The 25,241-nt window shown below is 40.0% G+C and overlaps 1 protein-coding gene across 1 annotated transcript in view; it reads right to left on the reverse strand.

Annotated features, from left to right (window-relative positions):
- The window catches only part of myo3a (myosin IIIA), a 458,747-nt gene that overhangs the window by 210,039 nt on the left and 223,467 nt on the right, over positions 1 to 25,241 (reverse strand). The window contains exons 10-14 of the mRNA XM_051929020.1: positions 13,232 to 13,331; positions 10,574 to 10,690; positions 10,252 to 10,356; positions 9,250 to 9,333; positions 1,297 to 1,499 (exon numbers count right to left, since the gene is read on the reverse strand). Of these exons, the coding sequence (XP_051784980.1) occupies positions 1,297 to 1,499; positions 9,250 to 9,333; positions 10,252 to 10,356; positions 10,574 to 10,690; positions 13,232 to 13,331 (609 nt within the window). The remainder of the gene's footprint in view (positions 1 to 1,296; positions 1,500 to 9,249; positions 9,334 to 10,251; positions 10,357 to 10,573; positions 10,691 to 13,231; positions 13,332 to 25,241) is intronic.

The following is a 25,241-nucleotide window of genomic DNA, read 5'->3' on the forward strand; positions in this document are numbered from 1 at the left end:
TCATATTTACGCTCCATCATAGATTGGGGCTGCTCTTACGATAAAGGTGTATGAGATACAAAAAAACACAAAATAGTGTAAACGTCACTTCGGTATAGTTTGGGTACTACTGTGTGGTCACGTAGGCACGACAGAGACAGAGGTTAGGAAAACATGCCGATACAGTGCATTGGCGCACCCATATAGAAAAAAGGCAGTGTGCTCCGTAGTTACTGTCTGAGGTGGGCATTAGCATTTTATAATCTCTTGGACCAATAGCGCGAGTTTTCCGCATTTGACTTATACGACTGACATTATAACATACCGGAAATTATACGGTAAAATCAAACACCGACTTATCTGCAAGTATATATGTTACCTAACAAAATTCTTCTTTAATAAACACAATTCCAAATTCTTTCTCGCTTGTTTGCTTCTCTGCCGCTCCTTCCAGGCGAGCTTTGTTCTCTTCCACCCGACTTCAACTCGCCTGGACGAGGTTGAGCGGCTTCTGTTATCTTAGACCCAGGAGTACTTCTGGTGCTGGGGCATAGCACCTTACAGGTCAAAGTAAGGATCATTAATCCCAGCGGTTGCCCCTGGAGGCACCCAGGGATCCTGACAAGGCTTCCCTATGGGATTCCAGTTCCCAGCATGCCTTACCTAAATTGCCCAGGGAGACTGCCACCTAGCATGTCGGGGGAGTAATTAGCCCTTCATGGTTGTCTTCTCCTGTCCTTCCATTCAACTGGCCTCCCAGACAGATAAGAATACTTCAGTCCTTCCCCACTAGGAAGCCAATGTAGGCATTATACACACAAAATGTATTATTATTATTATTATTAATGTGCCCACCTACAAATTGGCATGCATTATCAGTCCTCTGGTAAGGGAAGGAAACATCTTGCCATCCTTTGTGCCCACTCAGTGCCATGACCTCCCGGCTAGGTAAGGGATCGGAACCCCTCCCGACAGAGATGCCCATGCATGCATGCTGTCCATCACAACATGGATTATTTTCATAGTGTAAGAGCACATACCTGTTCTGTCCATTTTAATTTTATCTCTGAAAATGATGCACTTCGTTAAGCAAGCTGTTCCTGTAATCTACACCACTTAGCAGGAATCTGCTTCTACTTTAACATTAAAGAGTTTATTTCTGCCGATCACCATTAAAAAAGCCAAATTAAATCCACTGTGACTGAATGTTGTATAACAATACAATGTGAAAACATCCAATTGAACACTTTTTAAGACCCTCAGCCATAACATAAACCAGTAAAGAGCACCTGATGTGTTCCAAAGGTCTGTACTCACAGAGGTTGATGGATGACCCGAGATTTCTCCAGAAGGTATTCTGAGATTTGTGCTCCAATCACGGTCCCTCCAGATGTAAATTTCATTTCCAAATACTTGCCGAATCGGCTGGAGTTGTCATTTATAACAGTGCAGGCGTTTCCAAAGGCTTCTACCAAATTATTCACTAGGAGGATTTTTTCTTGAAGTCTCTGATTGTTCGCCTATAACCCAAAACAGCATAAGCAAAGGAAAAAGAATAACACAAAGATCAGAATTTCTACAAAAATATTCTTAAGTGACACAAATTGGCATATGTTTTAGTGACACCTCTTTTAATGATACTGAATCTGATACCACTTAAAAAGTTGTGAAATTTGCAAATTATATCAAAATAGGTTGCAAATGGAGGAGGTGGCAAAACAGTTCAGAAACTGTTGGAAAATGTTGCTGAGAAATGCAAAGTGCTACACACAGGCAAAGAGAACTGAATTAAAAGAAACAGCACCTGAAAAGGATTTAGGAGTTTATATTGACTAAACATTATTAGCATACCCCGATCAGCCACAACATTAAAAAACACTTGTTCTCTTGCATGGGTCACCCTCTGAGTCCCTTCCAGGTATGTAATTCCACCGTGGGCTGAAAGGGGGCACTGCCACTAACTTTGTCATCTTCCTTTGCTCCCACAATGCCAAGAAACTGCCATAATGAAGGCAATCGACTCTGCCCCTTCCTTTTATCAACACAAGGAGTTGAGGGCAGATATTGACTAAAGTCGATATCCAGAGGTATAGGGCATAAAAGCTGTAAATGTTGATAAAACTCATCATTACATTATAGGTAGACCCTCTTTGCTAGGAGGACTGTTAGACTCGTTGACTTGATGTCAAATTCCTGCATGTGTGTGAGCAGTGCAGAGTGAACAAGGTCTAGAATGGTATCGACATCAGGCGAGAGAGCAAAGCGAATGTGGAAAACAAAATGCTCCGTGCGTTTTATTTATGTATTTATTTAGTATTCTTGCTGAATCAGACCCTAACTTATTATACTCCGATTTTGATGCAACTGATCTGTAGATCGAAAACGAAAGTCAGGTACTTGCATCAGCTGATCGGTCACCAGCTGACGTGCCTATGGGATTACACAGACGCTTATCGAACTCCGATTTGAAATTCAAATATATGGCGCATCACAAACATTAACACTGCTTTTAGAAACAATAGATAGTATGTTACAAATATTTTTAATAATAGAATGCATTGTATACCACAGACATTAACACAGCTTTTATGAATCCCATACCAAACTGCATATAACAAAAACACATGCATTGCATTTGTCATTCCAACAGATGGTGCATCACCAACATTAACACTGCTTTTATGAATCACATACCATATGGCATATGACAGAGATGTGTTCATTGCATTGTGAACTGCAAATGTTAATGCTGAGGACTGTGTTAATTATTTACATTTCAACCCATCTTCTAGAGTCGATTCTGTTCATCTGGACATAGTTTTTTTTTTCAAGGGAGATACGTTTCATCACTCATCCAAGTGACTTCCTCAGTCTCAGTTGACTGCAGGTTTCTCCAACCTTATAAACAGTACCTTTGCATAATGGCCGAAACTAGCACCATTGACTAACAATGGGCCGTGTGATCAATGATATGCAAATTGTACATTGATCAATGGCCATGAGTACCATTCACAGAGAGTTGGGGAATGGCTGCAATCACAGTATTGTAAGAAAGATGAGGTGAAAGGTGTACCCTTAGGCCCCCCCTCTGTTCATGTAAATGGCCTCCTTGACTCCTCGCTCAAACCAGCGTTCCTCCTTGTCCAGGATGTACACATCATCATCACTGAAAGAGTGACCACTGTCCTGTAGATGTACAGGGTGCGTATACCCCTATCTTTAGGAGCATTTACAGGAATAACCATGACAATTTGGTTCCTGTGGACATCAGCCCAAGTCTTCCAGGTATTTCCAGGTGTGTTTCCGACATCCCATCTGGTGCTGCCACCTGCTGCCGCTCAAGAAATCGCAACAATGTTGCGGTTGTTCTAAGACGAAGCGATGAGTGACACAAGTCAGGAAGCTTGTGATCTGATGTTGCACCAATTTCCAACAAATGCTGAGAAGGAAAAGGTTATGTTCTCTGATGAGTGCATGATTTATTGCAGCTCCCGCAATTGAAACGTATTTTCTGGGGAAAACAAAATCCACATTTCTTTGAAGAAATTGAGCATAGACCACCACACGTGATGATCTGGGCCGGAATGAGAGCACAGCATTTGTATGGCCCTTATTTTTTTGTTGGTTCTGTTAACCAAATCAGTTATCTGGTAACGCTGAATGGCTGGCTCATCCCGCAACTGAGAAACCAGGGCGTCCTTGACAGTGTTTGGTTTCAACAAGACGGGACACATGCCCATTTCGCAATCACCGTGCGTGATCGCCTCAACGATGTTTTTGGGAATCATTGGATTGGACGAGGATCAAACGACAATCCTGCTCCTCTTCCGTGGCCTCCGAGAAGCCCTGATCTCACAACTCCAGATAATGGGGGTTTATCAAAGAAGACGTGAGGAAGCGCCGTTATTCATCAAACGATGAACTGAAACATGCAGTTTGTGCAGTGTTCCAGAAAGTCACCCCGCAAATGTTGCAGAACATGAGCAGGAGAACCTGGCAGAGCATTCGGCTATGCAGAGATCATGGAGGGACCCATACAGATGTTTTGGATTCCTAAGAGGTAACCTTTAGCTTTCAAAATCCTCCCAAAGATAGGGGTATACGGACTTTGTGCGCACCCTGTAAATAGACTGCGGAGTCCTGGCCTGACAAGTTAGCTGTTCTGTGTTGTGCCATCCACTTCGCCAGTGGTTCTTTGGTTTCCCCGATGTATAATTCACGGCAATCCTCTTGGCACTTAACTGCGTAAACTTTCACCATCTTACAATGCTGTGATTGCAGCCATTCCCCAGCTCTCTGTGAATGGTACTCATGGCCATTGATCAATGTACAATTTGCATATCACTGATCACACGGCCCATTGTTAGTCAATTGTGCTAGTTTCGGCCATTATGCAAAGGTATGTATAAGGTTGGAGAAACCTGCAGTCAACTGAGACTGAGGAGGTCACTTGGATGAGTGATGAAACGTATCTCCCTTGAAAAGAAAAACTATGTCCAGATGAACAGAATCAACTTTCTAGAATTTCCTTACCTGGATTATTGAGCATGCATCGACACATTTCAACTCATCTTAGATGGGTAGCACAGCTTGTTTTGTAATAATTAATGTATGCACTATAGGTACTGTAGCACATTTTATAAATTGTTACCTATATATCAGTGTAATCATACCAGTGATTATATGATTTCCTAAAATAAAATCTGACTGGCCACTAAATATTCTAAGAAGGATTTTGATTAAAGTATTGCTATTATTTTGCTGCAAGCAGGCCATGCCTTTTTCCTTTTACTTTCTGAACTTTATTTAACTTTTAAACACTTCCTGCTTGGAGCCATATTTCAATGTGGGTCATCGACTGTTATTGTTGGATCTGCAAAGAAATGCTAAGCCATTAAGGAGCAGCCATTACTACCCCATAGATATGCAGATTACAAAAAAAAGCTTGTTTGCAGCTGAGTGGATTTGGAAATGGTCCAGTGTCGTGAGCCATGTGAATTGATTAGGTGTAAACCCAGAGGGGCACAGAAACTCTTTATAAGATATGCTCCATTACCAAAGTATCAGTCTGTTCCTTTGCTGCAAAGCAGTTTAGAAATCCCAGAAGATAAATTCTTCTGAAGCAACTGTCTAAACAGCCCACTCTCAGAAAGTCACAGCTACTTTAGCTATAGAAATGGAATGATTATTTAGCAGGTCGGCTGTCCCGAAGCCTGGTAGCAAACTGACACTCAGTTTAATCATCGCTCTTATAGAGTCTAAAAAAACTGGTCGTGGTTTGACCCCACCCTGGATAAGTGAGTTAAGAAAAGGATTGATGAATGGCTTGAACTGTGTAAATATCAATCAGTTCTGAAGTTCAGTTTAGATTGGGATGAGATGCCGGGAAAGAACAAGTGGCACTATGCAGTGGCAGGGTACCACAGCACCATACGAGTGACAACATATCAAATAGTGTTGATATACAGTTAGGTCCATAAATATTTGGACAGAGACAACTTTTTTCTAATTTTGGTTCTGTACACTACCACAATGAATTTTAAATGAAACAACTCCGATGCAGTTGAAGTGCAGACTTTCAGCTTTAATTCAGTGGGGTGAACAAAACGATTCCATAAAAATGTGAGGCAACTAAAGCATTTTTTAACACAATCCCTTCATTTCAGGGGCTTTTGAGACCTGGTTAGTGCCCCAACTTTTACTTTCAGGACCTGTCATTCCAGCACCCTGCCTCAAGGGATAACTGACTTTGACTTCATTGCCAGAAAGATGTCATGAATTGTTGTCAGGAGGTCAGAATACTGGCTGATAGATGGCCTTATACTGCATAGTGCCAGGATGAAAGACTTCAGACCTAGTTGTTTTTTATAGGTAAAGACTGGCAGGAGCTAAACATGTGACTTTTTTTTCTTTTGAAATCTTAAATGTTTGTGTTTGGGTAGGAGGTGGAGAGAAAAAGAGAAAAACTATTTCTGTTTTACCCCTTAAACCCCAATAATAGTTAGTGACAACATAACAATATGCTTCATAGCTGTATCACTTGTCAATAATATGAAATCTGTGTCAAAGTTATCATATGTACAATGTACTACCTTAACCTAAGACTACAAAATGTCAACAAAAGTTCAGAAGAAATATTTCCCTGGCCAAATTGTGAACTTTGTGAGCTGGAATGTCAAGGGTCTCAATCATGAATTAAAGAGAAAGAAAGTACTCTCACCCTTAAAAAGTCTAAATGCCAAGTTAGTATTTTTACAGGAGACTCACTTATTAAACAAGGACAAGGTTCAGATGCAAAGAGAGTGGCCTGGCCAAATGTTTCACTCTAGCAATACAAAGAAAACGAGGGGTGTGGGAATCTTAATACATAGAACTATTCCATTTGTAGTGTCAGAGATATATATATCATGGTGATGGGAAATTTATCTAATACTAAAATAAACTTGATTTAAATCTTAAATGTGAGTCTCAGGCAGTAAACAATATTCACCTTTTTCTTGGTACTCTCTCTGAGGAGAACAGGCAGCAGCAAGAGAGATATCTGTGCATTGATTGGCACTGTTAGGATGTGAGCCGGCCCTCTACCCCCTTAGTCCCTTAGCCACGCCTTTGATTTGCAAATTACTCTTGGCTCCTCCAATCAGTGTTTGTTGCTATGGCACATTAATGAAATTGTAGTCATGTGATAGAAGGAGCAAGAGGAATGTGATGCACTGTAACAGTTTATTTGTCAATCTTCCAGTCTTGGATGAGAGCCCATCAAGGAAAACTGCTAAAAGCTACTGAAGAGGTGATGGTGAGGTCATCAGGGGCACTTACCCTACGGTCTATCATCGTCTATCTGTGTGGATTACCATGCCGCAGTGCAGTGTTGGGGACGCTGTGCTGTAAAAACTTCCACTGGCTGTATACTCACCAGTAAACTGGCCATATACTGAGATACAAATTATATCGTAGAGGCTCAACGAGATTCAAGTTAATTCATATTCATTTAATTCATTCATTTAAAGTGCTAAGATAGAGCAAAAGATTTGAATTCTGTTCCACTAGTGATCTTCATGACAACCACTGGTTCTGCTTCCTCATGTAGCCGTTTCCTTGGCTCTCTCGAAAGGCCTACACCCCAAGCTATTCTCTTTTGTTTGTTTTGCGTCCTTTCTTGTTTTTTCTTCTCTTCCCCTCTTAGCTCTTAACTTGGCCGATTTATACTGTAACAACCCCAGATGGCAGTAGATAATGACCATGTTCCACTTGTCATTTTCTAACCCGCTTAATTCTTTGAGGGCTGAATATTTTTTTGGCAACCGGCAGGAATGGACAGTTTTCATGCAGCTGTCGGCACTGGAGCTAAAGGCAGATCTAATGAGAGAATAAGGCAAATGCGCAATGCACAATATTTCATGACGAACATTTTGCGTTTTATTGCTGAATTGGATTCTGACTTATCGGGCTCCAATTTTGACACAAATGATCTGGAGATCGAAAACGAAAGTGATGTACCACCATCAGTTGATCGGTCCCTAGCTGTTCGTAGTGTTGAACGTGTTTGTGTAGCCACCGGCAACTGCGTGAAGAAACTCCTATATGGTGTTATAGGTTGACACCAAAAGAGTTCATCTAGACCAGTGTCACATGGTATGGATTTGGTGTGGGTGGTCTGGGGGAAGTTGGTGGGGAATGGTTTTGTCTGAGGGTGGTCGAGGGATGTTAGTAGAGGTTGATGCTAGAGCCAGTCCCACCTAGCATTGGTTGGAAGTTAGAAACAAACCCTGGACAGGATGCAAGTCATCACAGGGCAAACACACACACATACACTCACACACATAAATTTACACCATACAAACACTAGGGTTAATTTAGCATCGCCATTTCACCTAACATGCAAGTCTTTGGACAGTCGGAGGAACCCGGACATGGGGAGCGCTGCACAGTAATGAACTTGTTCTAAAGATCGCACACATTCACGTGTAAGCTGTTTTTCAGGGAAGGTAATGCCTTGGGGAAGTGCACTAAAACTGCTAAAATTAAATAACTGAACCCATTTAAACACTCCATGACATGACCTGTCACACCACCTAATATATGGTGAGCGTACAAGAATGGTGCAAGAATGGCTGCCGTCACATCATCCAGGAGGAAGCTGCACATTGGTGGAGGTTGAAGAAGCTCCCTACTGTCTACGTAAAGTGTTTTGAGTAGGTTACAAAAGTGCTACATAAATGTAAATTACTTATTATTATATATATATTTTTTTCTTTTTGTTGGACTCTTGTACAAAATTTTTTCTTGTGGGATTTTGTAGCTTTTCCTTTCTGCTTGTCCATTTATGGTCTTCCGCCTGTCTTAAACACTGACTTTTGGATTGCAGGATTTGAATTAAATACGCCTTGTGAATTAACAGCTTGCAATGGTTTCTGTCTTTGTTGCTTAACTAGCTGTGCTTTACAGCGCACCTTTCACTGTGGCAATGGCTGGAGCGAAGGTGCTGTTCTGCGTATGCTACCACCTAGTCAGCATCCATCTGGCAGCCACCTCCATGCCATGGATTCATTTTACTTTTTTTATAAGAGAAGGCTGGCAGCTCTTCCCAGCCGGGATGCCCAGAGAAGGAAAGGATGGGGGAAGGAAGCTACTTTTGGGCACTGCCTCCCCCAAGACGCTAGATGGCAGCTCCCCTGGAGTATAGCGGTGCCCTGGATTCCCACAGGGCATCCTGGGACTTGGAGTTTGCTATCTTAGCCCTGTTAGGTGCCACCAGGGGGTGCTGTGGGAGGACAGGGGGAGTTGTGCTTCCCTTATAGCCCAGAAGTACTAGGAAGTCACGAGAACAGAAGCCCCGAAGTATTTCTGGGCTGATTAAAGAACTTTAATTCTTCATTTGACCTGGAAGTGCTGACAGGTCACGTGGACGGAAGAGCAGAAGCACTTCCAGGTCAAGAACTATATAAATGACTGATGAAAACCTAGCAAGCGAGCCGGAGTCAGGATGAGGTGGACAATGCCTGCTGGGAGGTGTGGAGAAGAGAGAAAGAGTTTTGTGTATTGGTGATTTACTGGCCTGTTTATTGTGGCTATGGTACACGAAGAGCACTATTTAAAGAACAGAATTATTAAAATACTTCTGGGTGCTTTTACCTGGTGTCCTGTGTGTCTGTCTGTTGGGTTTAAAGGGGCAACAGCGCCACTTAGCGTCCACAATTTCTAGACTGCGAGGTAAAGCTAGTAAGATTGTCTCAGACTGCAGAATTAATAGGAAAAAAAAAAGTCTACCTTTCCAAGAACCGTTAGCTGTTGAACTAGTAGGTGGGCTCCTTCAGTCTTCCCAGCACCACTCTCACCACTGATTACAACACACTGCAAAAGAAAATAAACAAAAAATATATTTATGACTATTTACATGCCCTGAATAAATACAAACATCAGCCCTTGTGCCCTGGAATGTGAAGTGATGTTATCGTCATGGCTCATTTTGTCTGTTTAGGGATAACGTGTATGAGTGTGGAGAGCTCCGACTCCTCTTATGCTCCGACTTTGTCCAGTGCTGTAACAATATAAAGTTCTCCAAGATGGAGAACCGGTCCAGTAGTTGACAGAGATGCCAGACCCTGATAGAGAAAGACTGAGGCCACCGAGTGTTTCCATTTGAGGACAGAGATGCCAAAAGCCATTTACAGAGATCATCATCAAACATTCCATAGACTAGAAAATGAGGCTTCCAACAAGGGCTTTCCACAGCAATTTACGGCCTTCTTCGTCGCTGACGTCCACATCAGACTGTACACTTTCTGTATGTTTTAGATAGATAGATAGATAGATAGATAGATAGATAGATAGATAGATAGATAGATAGATAGATAGATAGATAGATAGATAGATAGATAGAAAAGAAAGGCACTATATAATAGATAGATAGATAGATAGATAGATAGATAGATAGATAGATAGATAGATAGATAGATAGATAGATAGATAGATAGATAGATAGAAAGAAAAGAAAGGCACTATATAATAGATAGATAGATAGATAGATAGATAGATAGATAGATAGATAGATAGATAGATAGATAGATAGAAAAGAAAGGCACTATATAATAGATAGATAGATAGATAGATAGATAGATAGATAGATAGATAGATAGATAGATAGATAGATAGATAGATAGATAGATAGATAGATAGATAGATATGAGAGGTATTATATATTCGACAGACAGACAGACAGACAGAGTAAGCTTATCATAAAGTACATTTTGATTAAATAATTGAGCTCACCTGATCTGCATTATAAGAGACCATGGACTGGTACGCTATGTCAGCAACTGCAAAAATGTGTGGTGGGTTTGCTGTCCGTTTTGCTCCAATGTACATTCTTGTGTACTGTGAACAATTAAACAAGCAATTCAGAATGCAATAATGCATACAAATGAATTTTTTGTAAAACATACTTATAGCTGAATGAAAGTTAGAATAAACCGACAGTATACACAAAATAACCAGAAGAATCTCTGCTTTTATGTTAACAGCAATGATAAAGTTAATGATCTTCAAAGGAAAGTAGCTTTAACAAATGGCCCCTGTGGACCTCCCTGCCAACCTGAGGAGTGTAGAGATTCATCTTCTGGAATGGATTGACTGCGATGAGAATGTCTCCCACATACGTATAGATCTGCTCTCTGGCGTAGCGCTTCTGCAGTTGATCAGTTACTGTATTCTGGTAAAGGAGGAAAGTGCATTTAATTTATTTTTCACGCTTTCTATTTGTTTAATTCCAAATTAAATTCTTTTTATTTATCTTCTCCATCCACTTACAATAAGTATCAACAGGGAAACATTAATAATGTAACACAAATGCCTTGAAAAACGATAAGAGATGTGGTAAAAGTTCTAATTCTAGACATTTTAATTAAACTGCAAAATTTATGTAAAGAGACCCAACAATGTGCTCAGACCCCTTGACTTTCTGCACACTTTACTGTGTTGTAGATTTCATTTTACATTGCTAAATTTGCCATTTTTTACCATAAAATCTACACTCAATAACCAATAATGACAAAATATTTTCTCAAAAAGGTTTAAAAAGTTATTAAAAATCCAAAAGTGAAATCTCTCTTTTCTCTAAGTATTCAGACCCTTTGCTGTGTCTCAGGTGCCTCTTGTTTGCCTTAATGACCCCTGAGGTGTGTCTAGGACCTGACTGGAGTCCACTTGTGGAAAAAAGAATTGACTGGACATCATTGAGGAGGACACTCGTGTATCTGTGTAAATAAAGTCCAACAAGTCACACTGTACATCAGGACATAAACCAAGCCACAAAGTCCAACAAACCTTCGGTAGACCTCTGCAATCCAATTTTGGTGAGGCAATAGATTAGAGTAAGGGGATTATTTTTATTTCTAAAGATTTGAGTATTTCCAGGAGCCCAGTGGCCTCAGTAATTGATGTTTGAGAGCACCAGGACTCTTCATTGAGTTGTCAGTCTGGGGCAAGAAGGACTTTGGTCAGAGAGATGACAGAGAATCTAATGGTCACTCTAGCAGAGCTTCAGGACCCCCTGAGATGGGAGGACCTGTCAGACAGAAACCATCTTAGCTGAACTCCATCAATCAGGCATTTATGGTAGTGCGACTAGACAGAAGCTACTCTTGAGTGAAAGGCGTTTGACTGTTTAAAGAACTCGGAGAGCGTGAAGAAAAAAAGATTCTCTGGTCTGATTAAACAAAAACTGAACTCTCTGGGCAGAAACTCCAAGCACTATAGCCAGTGAAGACCGGGCACTGCCCATCATCTGCCAATCCCAAGGTGAAGCACGGTGGTGGCAGCAGCATGCTATGGGGGTGCATCTCAGTGGCTGGGACAGGGAGGCTGGTCAGAATTGAGGGAAGGAGGAATGAAGCCAAATACGAAGAGGACCTTGAAGAAAACCTGAGTGCTCCAGAGGGCACACAACGTCAGACTGAGATCACAGCTTACCTTTCAGCATATTGAATAAAATATAACAACACTGACCAAAACGACTAAAGAAGGTAAAATGTCTATTTCTAGCCAAACTTCTATTCCAGCCAAATGTCTATTTCTATCTAAATCTCAATTCATTTATAGCGTTTTTAAAACTTTTTGAACATTTAGTGTTTTTCACAAATATCTCTGTAATGTCATCACTCATTATTTCAGAATCATTAGCCATATACCACTGTAGCTGGATATTAATATTTTAATTAAGTTCAATGAGCTGTGAAGTATCTATTTTTATCATAAATTATTATTATTATTTTTTTTTTAAATTGTGGCAAATATCATAAGGTCTCAAAGGCATATCTATCTATCTATCTATCTATCTATCTATCTATCTATCTATCTATCTATCTATCTATCTATCTATCTATCTATCTATCTATCTATCTATCTATCTATCATATAGTGCCTTTTAAAACATCCATTTGTCTATATATCTTTGATATGACACTTTTATCTCTGTCTTTTTCTCTCAAAACATACTAATATACCATACAGGTAGAAGTACCTGGTATTGCTGAGTATACATAAATGGATTAAAGCTGTCTTTTTGAAATTCAACATGGCTAAACAGAACCCAGAATAAGAAAACTAAAGTACTGTATTTCAGGAAGTCAATTAAATTGAATTGGAATAAAACGATTCAGTAAATGAAAAGACAGAACACATTTAATAGCAATAAACACAACATAACATTCTTTAAGGCACTCAGTCTAATTCATTGCTACACAGAATGAAGGAATATTTAGAGCAAAAAATAAAGAAATAAATAAATACATGCTTACATACATACATACATACATACATACATACATAAATGTATTCTGATATATCACAATAAAAACACAATGATATGTGAGCAAGAATTTATTTCTTTACATAATTATTCATATACTCCATTTTTGTATGTAGACCAAAAAATATTAAAACAATTACATTTTAAAATATACTGATGCTTACATACTGTAACTAATTCATCTGATGACACAAATAATGATAGATAGATAGATAGATAGATAGATAGATAGATAGATAGATAGATAGATAGATAGATAGATAGATAGATAGATAGATAGATACAAGAATATGGCTTTGAGACATTGTGTTATTTGCCACAATTTAATAAATAAATAAATAAATTATAGATACTCAGTAGAAACATACTATTAACAATTAAAATAAACAGATCAACAAAACAGCATATAGTAGAAAATCGTTAACACAGAGTCCAATTTCTTACTTCGTCAAGTACTTCTAATGTTGCTAAGTCATCCACATAGTCCTGGTTGGACTTAAAAGACTTCATGTAGCTGTCTTTCTTGGTGTGAATTCTTTCATGCCTGTGAGGAAAAAAAAATAAAATGTTGTGCATAATATATAAAGACAAGATGTCTGTAGCATAGATAGTTTAGAATTACCACAGTATACCTTACATTTATTCATATACAATGTTTGCATTCAGTACAGATTTAAAACTTCACATACTTGCCAAATCTTATGTAAGTTCTTCCAGAAGGAAACTCTTGGAGAACAAATTTAAAGAAACACTTCATTAGTAGTTGTTCTGTTTAAAAATTCTAAAAAGCTAAAAATTACACAAAAGAAAAAAAAAATCCCTCATAGTACTCCTGCAGCCATCACCCCGGTTCCCTTCTACAGCCACCTGCACTCCATGTCTACTTTGGGTTTATGGATGGATTGCTACTACAAAGAAGCTTAGAGTTAATAAGCTGAAAGAAATGATTTGTTATGTGTATTCAGTCACATGATACACCGAGGTAAGAGTTGCTAAAAATAATAAACACTGCAATGTAAACTTATTATTCTGAAAATTCTTTAGTATTTTAGGCAGGTGGAACTTGAAGGAGCATTTGCTTTCCAAAAAAGGTCTTGATCACTAGTTAATATTTAACTAAAATATTGTTATCTATCTATCTATCTATCTATCTATCTATCTATCTATCTATCTATCTATCTATCTATCTATCTATCTATCTACACTAAAAACTTAATCTTAAATAATATAAAATAATTTCAATTACATATTTTTTCCAGCAAAAGCTGGTAAAGAGTTAATTTTCCTACAGTACCAACTTCAATTCAAAGTAGAAGTATAGAATTTTAGTATTATTTATTTACATTAACAGATTTTTAGAAATATTTTGCCATCTGCCATTTCAGTGTAGATTTTGAGGAAATTAATTCATGTCGTCTAAATAATAACTATGTGTGGAATGAGACATAGAATTCCTTTAGGTAACATACTGTACATATTCAACAGGTCTTAAAATGAAGAGCATATAATGAAATCAGTGTTGATGGAATCAACTCAGGCAGGCCAGATATGAATAAGGCACTACAAGAACCAGATCAGAATCGAGAGCTGTTTAAATCTACTTTTGAGATTAATATAAACAGTCAAGCCATTGTTCTTTTAATAATAAAACAGTACACACAGAGATGTGATGGTGATTAATTTTTATTTCTAAGTTTCAGTGCATCTTTCTACCATAACACAAGTTGAGTATTCAGAGCAGTTGCCAGAGAAGCTCCAAGTGCCTGTCAGGAGGATCATGTAACACCCTGTGCTGCTCATATGCAGATCATCACCTAATGGGACAGAAAAAGTTGCACTTTAAGAAGGAAAAGTAGCTCAGGACACAATGGCTATCAGAGAGCACTCAAACGTCCTAAAGGCAAACTTTACAAATCCACTACCAAGCATGGGAGTTACTCAAGGACAAAATCCAGAAGAAACACCAATGACGGGTACGGAGGCCCCAAAGTCAATAAAATAATAGCAGAAGTTTTGTGCAAAATTCACACATGTCCATTAAACATCGTCAGACATTAAAAGCTAACATGTCCATGATTTGTCCGGTGCAAAGGACTGAAGGTCAAGTTTTAGTCAATGATGGAACCTATTGTAAAAATACTGCATATACTGGGAACAGAACGCCTCCCCATTGGACTGAGGGGTACAGGAGATAAACAGAAAGCTCTGGCTTGTAAAGGAGATCAGATGAAAGCCAATTTTATGTCTCTGCTGACTTGAATTTAAAAATGTTGGGAAATTAAGGTGTTTTCTAAATAAGCAGAATTCTGAGAACTAAATTCATGCATTTATTTGTAGTAAGATTGACTACTGCAATGCGGTGTTCACTGTATGTTCAAATTGTTCTTTATACAGCCTCCAGTTAATCCAAAATGCTGCTGCAGGAATTATTACAGTAACAAGAAAATACAAACACATAACTCCAGTTCTTAATTCCTTACACTGGCTCCCGGTTAAGTTTAGGACAGATTTTAAAATCCTCCTTTGAACATATTAAGCATTAAATGGCCGAGGTCCGGCTTACTCGTCTGAACTTATTATGACTTACAAACCAGAACATACATTAAGATCTCAAGATGCGGATCTGCTTATGATTCCAAGGATTAATAAAATAACAGTGGGAGGTCGAGCTTTTAGTTACAGGGCCCCTAAACTGTAGAATGGTCTGCCTGCTACTATAAGAGATGCCCCTTCGGTCTCAGCTTTCAAATTCCGACTGAAGACTCACTACTTCAGTTTAGCACACCCTGACTAGAGCTGCTGATTAGCTTTGCAGTCTGCATCTCTGTTGTTAGTCATTTTTTACTTAAACATAAGTAACATGATAGTTAGAATTTGTTACTAACCCGCACCTATTCTGTTTCTCTTCTCGGTACTCAAATGTGGCACTCGGTGCCACTGCCCTACTGCCAAGTTGTTTTGCCTGCCTAAGGTAAAGTCATCCCTGATGGAGGATCGCAGGAATCATTGGGTAGAGGGGTCCTTTTCATCGGATTGGCTTGCCCAGTGCTGACTCAGCTGTGGAATGGCCAATAGGGGGAGGCAGCTTGATGGCCGAGGTCTCCAGGACTCTAAACATATCCAAATCATATTATATGATATCATCTACTGTTGAATTCTGCTCCATACTTGTAATATTTCTATTGTTTTGAGGATTACTTGTGTTCTGTTCTGTGTATTGTATTGTATTGACCCCCTTAGTTTTTGACACCCACTGCACGCTCAACCTACCTGGAAAGGAGTCTCTCTTTGAACTGCCTTTCTCAAGGTTTCTTTCCATTTTTTCCCTACAAGGTGTTTTTTGGGAGTTTTTCCTTGTCTTCTTAGAGATTCAAGGCTGGGGGGCTATCAAAAGGCAAGGCCTGTTAAAGCCCGTTGCAGCACTCCTTGTGTGATTTTGAGCTATAGAAAAGTAAATTGTATTGTGTTGTATTGTATTGTATTTCCTTCTACATGCCCCATGGGGGTCACCTCAATTAGTCCCCAGGATGTGTGGATTTGTGTGTGAGCCCAGCAGTGGACACCTGCCCTATTCAGGGTTGTTTCCCACTGCTGCAGTGGTGAATCAGATTAGGTGGGAATTAAAGATTTTATATATGTATGCACAGTCACCTCACATAGATCATAAAAACAGGGAAGTCATTTAAAATGATAAGGAAAAAGCATCAAGCTGGCAGGATTTTCAAAAGATGGGGAACTCAATGAAATATTGCCTTCCTTACTGGAGATTATTTTACACTACATGTAGATGTTTTATCGCAGATGAATTATGAGGCCGCTGCTGCCTATCCCTTAGGGACGAAATCCTGCTGTGCTTGTGTTCAGTTCAACGCCCTGAGATTAACCTACCATTTTGAGACTAAATTCTGCTATAGCTTTTCCTTTTTATTATTCAAGACAATCAAGACGTAGCTGAGAAAAAACGGAATCTTCATATTTGGACAAAAAGAGGTAAATGAAAATATATTTTACTTTTCAGAACTCGACAATATTTTAAGACCTTTCAGCTTCTAATGAAGGATCGCAAACGTGGGCTCAAGCTCTTCACAAACCTTGAAGAGAATATCAGCCCATTGTAGGGCCCTCCTGCTTGCACAAATGCTGTTCCTTCTCTCATCAAAGTATTCAGAATGTCGATGAGGATGTGACAGGCAGACATGTTGACAACATACAACCTACCTAACATACTCAACTGGACCAGGATTTTAGATCAGTGCCCATAGTGTTCAAGTAGGAAAAGGGTCCTAACTGCCTTAAAAATCTCAGAGTGATGCAAATTTGTTATTACTCTTAAGAGTGGGAGGAAATCATTTTCTTCTTCTCCTTCTTTCAGCTGGGTAATGGGGGCTTATCTACCACTGATTTTAGTAAAAGTAGTGGACAGGAGGTAAGCAAAGCACCATGAAATGAAAGAGTCTGAGAAGCAGGCCTTGTGGGAATGCATTCCAGAGAGGAAGTGCCGAGCAAGACAGGCTGAGACACAAAAGGATACCCAGGAATGCTAAGGGTACAAGTAGGACAACAGATGTCAAATAGGTTTGAATTTAATCAATCGTGGGCTGCATCAGGAGTGGGCAGGAGGAGAAGTATAGGAACCTCATCAAGGACTTTGTTAAATGGTGCGACTCAAACCACCCACACCTGAACATCAGCAAAACCAAGGAGCTGGTGGTGGATTTTAGAAGACCAAGGCCCCTCCTGGACCCTGTGATTATCAGAGGTGAGTGTGTGCAGAGGGTATAGACCTATAAATACCTGGGAGTGCAGCTGGATGATAAATTGGATAGGACTGCCAATACTGTTTCTCTGTGCAAGAGAGGACAGAGCCGGCTGTACTTCCTTAGAAGACTGGTGTCCTTCAACATCTGCAATAAGATGCTGCAGATGTTCTATCAGACGGTTGTGGCGAGCGCCCTCTTCTACGCGGTGGTGTGCTGGGGAGGCAGCATTAAGAAGAAGGATGCCTCACGCCTGGACAAACTGGTGAGGAAAGCAGGCTCTATTGTAGGCATGGAGCTGGACAGTTTGACATCCGTGGCAGAGCGACGGGCGCTGAGCAGGCTCCTGTCAATTATGGAGAATCCACTGCATCCACTGAACAGGATCATCTCCAGACGGAGGAGCAGCTTCAGCGACAGACTGCTGTCACCGTCCTGCTCCACTGACAGACTGAGGAGATCGTTCCTCCTCCACACTATGCGACTCTTCAATTCCACCGCTGGGGGTAAACGTTAACATTATACACAGTTATTGTCTGTTTTTACCTGCATTTTTATTACTCTTTAATTTAATATTGTTTTTTTGTATCAGTATGCTGCTGCTGGAGTATGTGAATTTCCCCTTGGGATTAATAAAGTATCTATCTATCTATCTATCTATCTATCTATCTATCTATCTATCTATCTATCTATCTATCTATCTATCTATCTATCTATCTATCTATCTATCTATCTATCTATCTATCTATCTATCTTTATTTATTTTTTCATTTGATACACTTAATTATCTTTTCTTCTTGACCTTAGGGAGTCAGAGTGCAGGGTCAGTCATTGTAGAGCTCCCTTGGAGCAATTTTGAGGTCAAGGGCCTAGCTCAAGGGCCCAATGGAATAGGATCCCTTCTGGCACTTAACAGGATTTGAACCGGCAACCTTCCAGATACGTCTGAATTGTTTGATTTGTAATTTTAAACTTTAGAGCAGAGGGTTAAATCAAAGTAAAATGTGTCTTTGTTCTAAACATTATGGAGGGATGTGTATGTGTGAAAGGTTCATGTCATGGTCAATTTCAAACCTGTTTAATCCAAATCAGGGTCGTTGGGGTGACTGGAGGCTTTTACCAGCTAGCATAGGGCACAAGGCAGAAGCAAATCCTGGACAGGGTGTCAGGCCATCGCAGTGCAAACACACACACCTAAACACACCACACTAGGGCAAGTATAACATCACCAGTTCACCTAACTTGTATATCTTTGGACTTTGGGAGGAAACCAGAGAACCCTTAGGAAACCCACACAGACAGAGAGAGAACATGCAAACTCCACAAGGGAGGACTCAGGATACTGCGAGGCAGCAGCACTACCACTGTGCCACTATGCCAGCCAATTATAAATCTTCTTCTTCTTCTTTCGGTTGCTCCCATTAGGGGTTGCAACAATGGATCATATTGCTCCATATCTTCCTGTCCTCATCATCTTGCTCTGTTAACACCCATCACCTGCATATCCTCTCTCACCACATCCATAAACCTCCTCTTAGGCCTTCCTCGTCTCCTCTTACCTGGCAGCTCTATCCTTAACACCCTTCTCTCAATATACCCCTCATCTCTCCTCTGCACATGTCCAAACCAACACAATCTCGCCTCTCTGACTTTGTCTCCCAACCGTCCAACCTCAGCTGATCCTCTAATGTCCTCATTTCTAATCCTGTCCATCCTCGTCACACTCAATGCAAATCTTAGCATCTTTAACTCTGCCACCTCCATCTCTGACTCCTGCTTTCTGGTCAGTGCCACTGTCTCCAACCCATATAACATAGCTGGTCTCACTACCGTCCAGTAGACCTTCCCTTTCATTCTTGCTGATACCCGTCAGTCTCAAATCACTCCTGACGCTCTTCTCCACCCACTCCACCCTGCCTGCACTCTCTTTTTCACCTCTCTTCCACACTCCCCATTACTCTGTATTTAAGTATTTAAACTCATCCACAATCACCAGCTTTACTCCCTGCATCCTCACCACTCCTCTGACCTCCCTCTCATTCACACACGTCTTGGTCCTACTGACCTTCATTCCTCTCCTCTCCAGAGCATATCTCCATCTCTCCATTGTCTCCTCAACCTGCTCCCTACTATCACCACAGATCACAATGTCATCAGCAAACATTATAGTTAACGGGGAAATTCATTTGATCAATTTTCCTAATTTAGGAAACTCTTTTTAACATCACTAGCTCCAATGAAGGCAGGCATCTCTTCACCTAATGACAACTGACCAGTGGCACTTACATCTCACATCATGAAAACCTTCAAGAAGCTGGTCCTGGACTATTTGGTTCCTCTTGTGGTAGACCACCTGGACCCACTGCAGTTTGCCTATCACACAAAGATTCTAGTGGAGGATGCAATTATCTGTCTGCTCCACTAGGCTTATTCTCACCTGGACAAAGCTGGCAGCACTGTGAGGATTATGGGCTTTGATTTCTGCAGTGCCTTCAATACCATCCAGCCAACCCTGTTAAGGAGTAAGCTCAGAGATCTGCAGGTGGATGAACCTGTGGCGTCCTGATGATGGACTATATGTTGGACCAGAGATCAAAACCTTTGAAGAATCTAAAGCTGTTGCTCCTCCCCCATAGTCATTAGGCTATGTTGGGGGAGGGCGCAAAGCAAAAATTCTGTGGCTATCCATTATTGACAGCACTGTAGTAGGTAACTGAGAAGTGGCAGGAAAGGTTGCCAACAAACTGGCGACGTCTATAGCGGTGCTAGTCTGAGATGTATGTCGCTTCCTGACAGGCTCAGTGAGATACGATTTAACTCGTACCTCACATTCAAAATGTTAAAGATGTCCCTGAAGTGTGCATGCTTGACACAGTAAATTAAAAATTAAATTGCTTCTCAATGCAAAATTTTGTAAATTCAAAAACACATGCCGTACACTTTAACAGAGATATTCAAGGAAAGAATTGAACTGTCCTAACAAATATCCCTTAAGAACAAGTGTGCCAAGATTCAGCAAAATCAGTTCACTGGGAGCCGAGTTGTTTCATGTGGATGGACAGACAGACAAACATGGCTATTGCAGTAGGTGCTTTCTGAATTATACACAAATGCAACTAAAAAGATGGCTAAAAATTTCATAAATGAAATGCTACTGATGTACAGTTAGGTCCATAAATAATTGGACAGAGACAACTGTTTTCTAATTTTGGTTCTGTACATTACCACAATGAATTTTAAATGAAACAACTCCGATGCAGTTGAAGTGCAGACTTTCAGCTTTAATTCAGTTGGGTGAACAAAACGATTGCATAAAAATGTGAGGCAACTAAAGCATTTTTTGAACACAATCCCTTCATTTCAGGGGCTCAAAAGTAATTGGACAATTGACTCAAAGGCTATTTAATGGACAGGTGTGGGCAAGTCCGTTGTTATGTCATTATCAGTTAAGCAGATAAAAGGCCTGGAGTTGATTTGATGTGTGGGTGCTTGCATGTGGAAGATTTTGCTGTGAACAGACAACATGCGGTCAAAGGAGCTCTCCATGCAGGTGAAAAAAGCCATCCTTAAGCTGCGAAAACAGAAAAAACCCATCGGAGAAATTGCTACAATATTAAGAGTGGCAAAATCTACAGTTTGGTACATCCTGAGAAAGAAAGCAAGCACTCGTGAACTCAGCAACGCAAAAAGACCTGGACGTCCACGGAAGACAACAGTGGTGGATGATCGCAGAATCATTTCCATGGTGAAGAGAAACCCCTTCATAAGAGCCAACCAAGTGAACAACACTCTCCAGGGGGTAGGCGTATCGATATCCAAGTCTACCATAAAGAGAAGACTGCATGAAAGTAAATACAGAGGGTGCACTGCAAGGTGCAAGCCACTCATAAGCCTCAAGAATAGAAAGGCTAGATTGGACTTTGCTAAAGAACATCTAAAAAATTCAGCACAGTTCTGGAAAAACATTCTTTGGACAGATGAAACCAAGATCAACCTCTACCAGAATGATGGCAAGAAAAAAGTATGGAGAAGGCGTGGAACAACTCATTATCCAAAGCATACTACATCATCTGTAAAACATGGTGGAGGGAGGCAGTGTGGTGGCTTGGGTGTGCATGGCTGCCAGTGGCACTGGGACACTAGTGTTTATTGATGATGTGACACAGGACAGAAGCAGCCGAATGAATTCTGAGGTGTTTAGAGACATACTGTCTGCTCAAATCCAGCTAAATGCAGTCAAATTGATCGGGCGGCATTTCATGATACAGATGGACAATGACCCAAAACATACAGCCAAAGCAACCCAGGAGTTTATTAAAGCAAAGAAGTGGAAAATTCTTGAATGGCCAAGTCAGTCACCTGATCTTAACCCAATTGAGCAGGCATTTCACTTGTTGAAGACTAAACTTCAGACAGAAAGGCCCACAAACAAACAGCAACTGAAAGCCGCTGCAGTAAAGGCCTGGCAGAGCATTAAAAAGGAGGAAACCCAACATCTGGTGATGTCCACGAGTTCAAGACTTCAGGCTGTCATTGCCAGCAAAGGGTTTTCAACCAAGTATTAGAAATGAACATTTTATTTCCAGTTATTTAATTTGTCCAATTACTTTTGAGCCCCTGAAATGAAGGGATTGTGTTCAAAAAATGCTTTAGTTGCCTCACATTTTTATACAATCGTTTTGTTCACCCCACTGAATTAAAGCTGAAAGTCTGCACTTCAACTGCTTCTGAGTTGTTTTATTTAAAATTCATTGCAGTAATATACAGAACCAAAATTAGAAAAAAGTTGTCTCTGTCCAAATATTTATGAACCTAACTGTACATTAATTATATGACACTACAAATTACCTTAATTTACTGACATCTGAAGGAAATTTACAAGGTGCACTCATTCTGATATCTTAGTTACTGTATGACAAATTGGGTAATCATTTCACAATTAGCTAATTCCACTGGTCAAGAAGCATTTTGCTACTGGGATTCTTTCACCCGTACAAATTTCACTTGCTGACTCCAAATCTGAAAACCGTTTTTGTCCAGCACGTTTCGTTTTTTAGTTATGATATTCCAGGTCTTGGACAACTAGGGTGACTGGACAGTAAAGGTGATGCGTTTCAGCATTTAAGAAATAAATTTGGTCTCGAGAATAGTGAAGCCAAAATTAAGGAAGGTGTTTTTGTTGGCCCTGAAATCCATGAACAGCGTTTGGCTTGACGATGAGTTCAAAAGGAAACTGAAGCCAACTGAATCAGCACCCTCATTTGTGCAGGTTGCCCAGAATTTTCTTGACAGTCACAGAGCTGAGAATTATACTGAGCTTGTGGAGAATATGCTGAAAGTATATTAGCTTAGGGGAGCCAGAATGTCAGTGAAGATGCATTTTTTACATTCTCATCTCGACATTTTTCCACCAAATCTAAGCGATGTCAGAGATGAGCATGGGGAGAGATTTCATCAAGATACAAAGGTGATGGAAAACTGATATCAGGGAAAATTCACTCCGAGCATGATGGGTGACATGCTGTTGGTTCTTGCAAAGAGAGACGGATGTACAGTACAAGCGCAAAAGCGAGTGCCTCCAACATTTTTGGGCACACTGACCTCACTTTTATATTGAGGTAAATTGACATAAATATATTTTAACGTGTCTCTGGTATCATCTTCTGGTTTGTTTTCAGAATAAACACATCAAAAAATTTTGGTGGGACAGAGTCCAAACTCCAGATATCGTGTTGATATATAATATTGATATTCAAAAGTGTCAAAATGTCAGTGATGTGTATTTCAAAAACCTGACGAGCTAGCTTAATTCCGATTTCAAATTTAAAATCAGTGTAAAAAACTTAATAAAGAGATTCTCTGAAGTTCCCAGAAGCAAAAAAAACAATATTTTTTTGTAGACCAGTGTTATAAAATACAGACACTATATTAGGGTGTTAGACTCAGGAGACTTTCCAGATGTTCATTATATTAACAATGAGGGCAGTGCAAACCAAATCGTAAAAAGAGATGTTTCTCTGCGAGCATGTAATCATTAAGAGCATTTCTACCTAACGAACCAAGTTTAACATTATAAGTATGCCCAGATTAAGAAAATTCAGAAAGGAACACACATCTTTTTTTTCTGAACTATAAATCTTGTACTACACAAATGACCATAACAGCAGATCTATTTATTGGCCTCAAAGTTAGAGACAGATCAGTCATGTGACAAGCAGCAGAGAGAGAGAGAGAAAAGGAAAGAGAGAGTGAGAGAGGTGGTCGATTCCCATAGCTGGTAACTCAACATGAAAAAGCGCCACCTGTTGGAATTCTGTGACGTACCATTCAGGATCTGAGAGTATAACCAGTTTGAAATGCTTGCACAGGTAATGAATCACATACAGAAACTATGATTTAATGGGAAATGCACTGAATATTCATTACACACTTATTAATGTTGTAGCAATTACAGTAAGTACAATAGTACTAGGGTGTTGTACCGTGTTAGCCATTATGAATGTACAGAAAAGCCAAGCAAAATGACACCTTTTATTGGCTAACTAAAAAGATTACAATATGCAAGCTTTCGAGGCAACTCAGGCCCCTTCTTCAGGCGAGATGTAATCAAGATGTTTACATCTTGCCTGGAGAAGGGGCCTGAGTTGCCTCGAAAGCTTGCATATTGTAATCTTTTTAGTTAGCCAATAAAAGGTGTCATTTTGCCTGGCTTTTCTCTACAGTAAGTACAATGCACTGTATAATACGATGCACTCTTAAATCACACATCACAGTAGTAGAATGACTGAACAGCCACTGTACATGTGGACTGTCAGATCTACACCACCCCTGGCTGCTGTTTAAATTCACATTTTACGTCTCTATTGTTTGTTTTGGATTCTCTGTATGTTGTTCATTTGCATTATTCTTTGTTTTGTTCTTTGCATGTCTAATGTGTTCTATGGGTCGTCCAGTGAGAGATGGGGGACACTTGCCAATCTCTGCCTTATAAATCTCCCAGCAGAGGGTCTCCCACAGTTCCTGGCGTTCCATTTCAAGCATGCCTGGGAGGGATGAGTTCACTTGTTCTTTTTCTCTATGCTTTTTGTCAGCTGCTGGAGTTTGTGTCCTGTTTATTTTGTTTTCTTTTGACCTTGCCTTTGGAATCAGTTTTAAGACTTGCCTGATTTGGGTCACCTTCGTGTTTTTGGGCAATTCCATTTTGTCTTTGGAACACTTTTTGTGAGGAGTCAGTCTTTTATTTTGTAACTAGACATTAAACCCGTTACAATAACGGGCGCTAGAACAGTAGTCCATTAACATTAGTAGGAACAGTCTATATTAAATGGCAAGGGACCTTTTACCTCATTAAATTTTTCTCGTAAAATGCCTGTAATTTTTGTCTGACAGTAATAGTCTGTCCATAATATGCGTTTAGTTTTCTGTCACAACGGTGGGCAATCAGCAGATTCTCCCCAGCAACTGATGTAATGTGCGCAAAAATAAATCTACTTTTAAAAGTCATCGTATTGTAATATCATGAAAATTCGTATATTTAGGAAAACCCCTTCAACGACTGACACTTTACACTTTACCGGGCCAAGCTTCTTAATCGCAACTCTGACATCCTCAGAGTGAACACTTGCACAACAATGGGGAAGCTGGTCTCCGCGTCTCAGTACCCGATTGAATTTTTCCTGTTTTATGTTTTAGGTCTT

This window comes from Erpetoichthys calabaricus, chromosome 6 (genome assembly GCF_900747795.2).
Source record: "Erpetoichthys calabaricus chromosome 6, fErpCal1.3, whole genome shotgun sequence".
Classification (NCBI taxonomy): Eukaryota; Metazoa; Chordata; class Cladistia; order Polypteriformes; family Polypteridae; genus Erpetoichthys; species Erpetoichthys calabaricus.